This window comes from Triticum dicoccoides, chromosome 3A (genome assembly GCF_002162155.2).
Source record: "Triticum dicoccoides isolate Atlit2015 ecotype Zavitan chromosome 3A, WEW_v2.0, whole genome shotgun sequence".
In the NCBI taxonomy this organism is placed as follows: Eukaryota; Viridiplantae; Streptophyta; class Magnoliopsida; order Poales; family Poaceae; genus Triticum; species Triticum dicoccoides.
Window position 1 is genome coordinate 477,041,030 of NC_041384.1, and position 4,308 is coordinate 477,045,337.

Consider the following 4,308-nt stretch of genomic DNA (forward strand, 5'->3'; position numbering starts at 1 on the left):
CCGCCGGCGGCGCACCATACACGGCAGGAGCGACGCCATCGTGCGTCTGCGCGACGGCGCCGTCGGGCGGCTGCACAGCAACACCATGAGATGGCGGCACAGTGAACTTAGCAGAGGAGTCGGCCGATGGATTTGATCTGATCGGGGACTCGGTCGGCGGCAGGGCCCCGTAGGCCGACGCAAGGGGCCGAGAAGCGAGGAACGGTGACATAGGGGCGAGCGCCGGCCCGGCGGCGGTGGCAGCGACGAAGGTCGGCGCACCGGCGGCGGCGGCGGCAGCGGAAGCAGCGGAAGACATCGAAACCCTAGTCTGAAACCATGTAAAACACAATATGTTGGGAACTTGCTCGACACTTTAAACGGGATGTGGCTCTTTCATTATATAGAGGTATCAAGAGGTACAATACAATGTTACAATATTAATACACGGACTATGTTATACAGTCTAACACGGGATACGTTCGCAGCGTGCTCCTCCAACACGGTTCCATGACACCGACGAAAGGAGCAACGCCAGCCACAAAACACACGCGCCACGCGCCCCGGCTGCGCTACGCGAGCCACCGCTCCGTCCCCGTCGCGTGGCAAACGAGCCAAGAGACGCCGAGTGCACCGCGTCCTCCCACGCACGACGGACGCCTCCCCTCAGGATGCTGCTGCGCCTTCCGTACGCCCGCCCCGCGCCGTCCACAGCACGATGGAGGCTGGAGCGGGCGCGTGCCCGGCCGGCACAGCTGCTCCGCCGAGGGCACGCCGCCGCTTCCTTGGCCGACGGCGCCGGAGCGCCGGTACGTAGTAGTCTCTCGTTCGATTGGAAGCCTTTTGGGTTATCGCACTTCATACTTCTGACTGTTCGAGCCGTGCCCGTTTGTTGTTATTCGTGCCATTGCTGCAGCTCCACTACGACCCGTTGGCCGACCTTCTCGGCCCAGATGTCGGCCCCAGCCCCTCGCAGTACGGTTTCCCCCTTCGCTCGCATTTTCGTCATGTGCCCAATTCTTCTTCATGAGCGTTAGGTGGTCATCGTTGATGTAAGATGGCACAGTTATGAGGGAGATGATGGAAGATGGGTGTTCAGTCTCAGGGAAAGAAGACCAGCATTCCCAAATAGCCACAGACTAGCTTGTAGATCTTTAGGGTTAACTGAACATAACACTTTCAAATCTAAATGCTTGATTCCCCTAAAAACCAAGTGCTTAATTTCTTTGGGATGCCGTGGTACATGTTTTGCAACCAAGAGATGCACAATATTTATCATTTCAAACGATATGCCATCTTGCTAGGCCATTTTGACCTTAGTGTAGGACACTTGGGCATTCCCCGTGGATGCGATCAAAGCCTTTGGGGATTGGAGATTTCATTTTTTGTGAGAGAGATTTTGTTTTTGTGCTGTGGCTACTTGTTGAAAATAGTATTTTTCGGTTGCAGGAATACTGCCCCGGTTGCAGAGAGGGGGAAGCTGAGGTCCTGGGTTGGTCCAAATGGGCAATACTATCGAGAGCTGCCTTGCCCTAACTGTAGGGGTAGAGGATACACTCCTTGCAAAAAGTGCGGGATAGACAGATCCAGCTTGGATTGCCCTATGTGCAATGGCAAGGTGACCCTTCCCCGACCTCTTGTAAATCATCCTGGAAGTAAATACGTGCACTCTTGAGGAATTTATCAGTATATTTTTGTGCATGCCTAGGGGATTAGGATGTGTATGCAATGTGGTGGAGAATGTGTGATATGGCAAGAATCTATTGATGAACAACCATGGGAGGAAGTTCGATCTAGGTGATGTTTCTTCTGCATCTCTTCCATGTAGTCAACAGTTAGCTGTTTTTTTTGTCACACTGCTTGTCGAAAGATCTCCTGTTGACACGGGGCTGTTTGGTTTCTGCCTGCACTGACCCTGCCAAAGCATTGGCGAAGCCCTCACCTGCCACCAGCTCGTCAATTGTTGGCATAAAAATCAACGTGAAGCTGAACTAGGGGGCTGGGCAGGTTGGGGCTCGCCAAATAATTGGCTTCCATCCAAGCACTTGCCCATGGGAGTTGTCAACGCCAATAAATTGGCTGGGCAAGTTGGGGTACCAATCCAAACGGCCCCCAAATCTCTTGGTTTCATTAAAACATCCGTTACGACTTAAATTGACTATTGCCCATCACCATCATCAATTGTAAGTACAGATACAAAATTCCCATTGTTTTAAAAGAAGTAATGATAGATGATATGACTTCTTTACATAGTGATGAAGAAAGGTATCATTTTGGATTCCTAGCCGTAGAAAATTGTATGTCAAATTCCGGATGCAACATACTTAGGTTGTTGCAAAAGTTGTGAAAAGGTAATGGATCATTAGATTGAGAATGCTGTTCTTTCCCCTCTGCAGTTCACCCTTGAAAGTAAAGGAAGATGATGAGGTCGACAGACTAGAGATAAAGATCGACACCTCAAAAAGACCGAGGCGTACTTATCCATCACCATCCCCAGAAGTTGCCATGAAGATTAGCCGATCTCTAAGAGTAAGTGACGCTTTCTTGCAAGCCGAAAATACATGTTATAGGCTTCTTGATACAGTTAGTGTTAGTGCAGTATATGGTAGTATAATTTTCCTACTAATAAATGTTGTTCATATGCAATTTGTCACGCATATGTGTTAGATCTATCACACTAGATCCCTGCATTCCTAAGAGTTAACTATGAAGCTGTGTATATCTACTTCAGTTTTGAAAACTACCAGCTGCTTTTTTTTAATTGCTATAGATCTATATAGTTGCTTTTGGCTTTTAAAAGCTTATAATAATTGCAGAGTCTGAATGCTAAAACAGGATTGTTTACTAAGCACATGAAGATTATACACCAAGACGCCAAATTGCATGCTCAAAGAGTTGCTGCGATTGAGGTAATAAGATGTCCTGATAAATGTTGCAATTGTGTCTTTTTTGTAAAGTACAAGCAATTGAGCTGGTGCTATAGTCATCTATTTTCTTCCTCTGCCTTAACTCAAGAGAACAAAAGGTACTGCTGCAGCAAGAAATCAGGCTTCTGAAAAACAAAAGGCATTCTTCAGGGATCCTGAGAATCGGCTCAAGAGAAGCATTGCCATGAAAGGTAACTGGACTTCCTTTCCTTCTACCCACAGAAATAGTTTTGACAGTTTCCTCAGTTTGTGTCCATTTACAAGTTTGGCTGTTTCTGTAGCCAGCTGTCTGTTATCCGCATGTTCTTAGTTAGTACTCCCTCCTATATCCAAAATAAGTGTCGTGGTTTTAGTTCAAATTGAACTAAAAACACGACACCTATTTTGGATCGGAGGGGGTACATTTGTTTATCCTCCTCATTTTGAGTTTAAGTGGCAGTATTGGAATTGGTTGTCGTCTTACTCCATCGCCTTCTTTTCCCTGGATTCACCAAAAGTGGAACCCGCTACTAACTTGAACAACATTTGCCACCTTATGCTCCACAGGAGTGAAATTTTACTGCAGTAAATGCGGGCAAGAAGGACACCGAAGCTTCTATTGCCCAACAGTGAGGGAAATTTCAGCCAGAGTGCAATTCAGATGCCGGTTATGTGGGGAAAAGGGGCATAATAGCCGAACGTGTGGAAACCCAAAGTCAGAGAATGAACATCAGCGGCAACCTCGGCATTGTAGCCTATGCGGTGAAAAGGGTCACAACCGAAGAAACTGCCCTGGGTCTCCAGAGGCGGAGGTTGGCGCTTCTGGCCATATTACTAAGAAAGTTAACCGTCATAATTCAGGTGTTTATTCATGTAGCTTCTGCAAAGAAAGGGGGCATAATAGACGGACATGTCCGAAGAGAAATGCTAGCTTAGGATAATGAAAAATATATATCAAGCTGCATTTCGATCATATGGAACATCTGCTGAGTATCACTGCTTAACAGGTCCAGTGAATGCAGTTACCTAAAGCTATTTTTTTTGTGCCTCCAACTCGATAAGAGCAAAGAATTAATCACATGCCCGGTGCATGGTCTACCTATATATACAAACTAAAAGTTAAGCAACGGAAAGGGAGATTGTAATTTGAAAAATAGACTTTAACTTCAGATGTTATTCTGTGTTTGAGGCATTAGTTAGCCATCATTTTTCTGTCATGCTTGCAAGACCATTCCAAGTCGTCCTCTCACTGTTGTCGCTATGGGGAATATTCTCTTGAAATTCAGTTCTATCACTGAAACTTCCAGGAGGTGATAACACGCACAACATGTCTGGAAAACCTCAGTGAATAAATCTCTGATATTCATTAGCTTCTGGCTCAGAAACTGGCTCTCTAATATCCCCTCTTGTTTTGCTGGTGGCA

General features: G+C 46.7%; 1 protein-coding gene across 2 annotated transcripts; it reads left to right on the plus strand.

Annotated features, from left to right (window-relative positions):
- The first annotated feature begins 547 nt into the window (after nucleotides 1–547).
- LOC119268648 (zinc finger CCHC domain-containing protein 9-like) lies at nucleotides 548–3,920 on the plus strand. Of its 2 annotated transcripts, none has more exons than XM_037550322.1 (8): nucleotides 548–788; nucleotides 896–954; nucleotides 1,429–1,597; nucleotides 1,688–1,776; nucleotides 2,376–2,508; nucleotides 2,796–2,888; nucleotides 3,005–3,097; nucleotides 3,453–3,562. In XM_037550322.1, the coding sequence occupies exons 1-7, from the start codon at nucleotides 651–653 to the stop codon at nucleotides 3,092–3,094; spliced, it is 771 nt and encodes a 256-aa protein (XP_037406219.1). In that variant the 5' UTR covers nucleotides 548–650; the 3' UTR covers nucleotides 3,095–3,097; nucleotides 3,453–3,562. The 2 variants fall into 2 exon arrangements, with proteins under 2 accessions (XP_037406219.1, XP_037406218.1); XM_037550321.1 differs by having other exon boundaries at nucleotides 552–788; nucleotides 2,995–3,097; nucleotides 3,453–3,920.
- Nucleotides 3,921–4,308: the final 388 nt, after the last annotated feature.

Coding starts and splice junctions, on each gene's coding strand:
- LOC119268648 (XM_037550321.1), top strand. CDS start 651: ATGCTGCTGCGCCTTCCGTACGCCCGCCCCGCGCCGTCCACAGCACGA. Junction 955..1,428: donor GTCGGCCCCAGCCCCTCGCA/GTACGGTTTCCC, acceptor TTTCGGTTGCAG/GAATACTGCCCCGGTTGCAG. Junction 1,777..2,375: donor TGGGAGGAAGTTCGATCTAG/GTGATGTTTCTT, acceptor TCCCCTCTGCAG/TTCACCCTTGAAAGTAAAGG.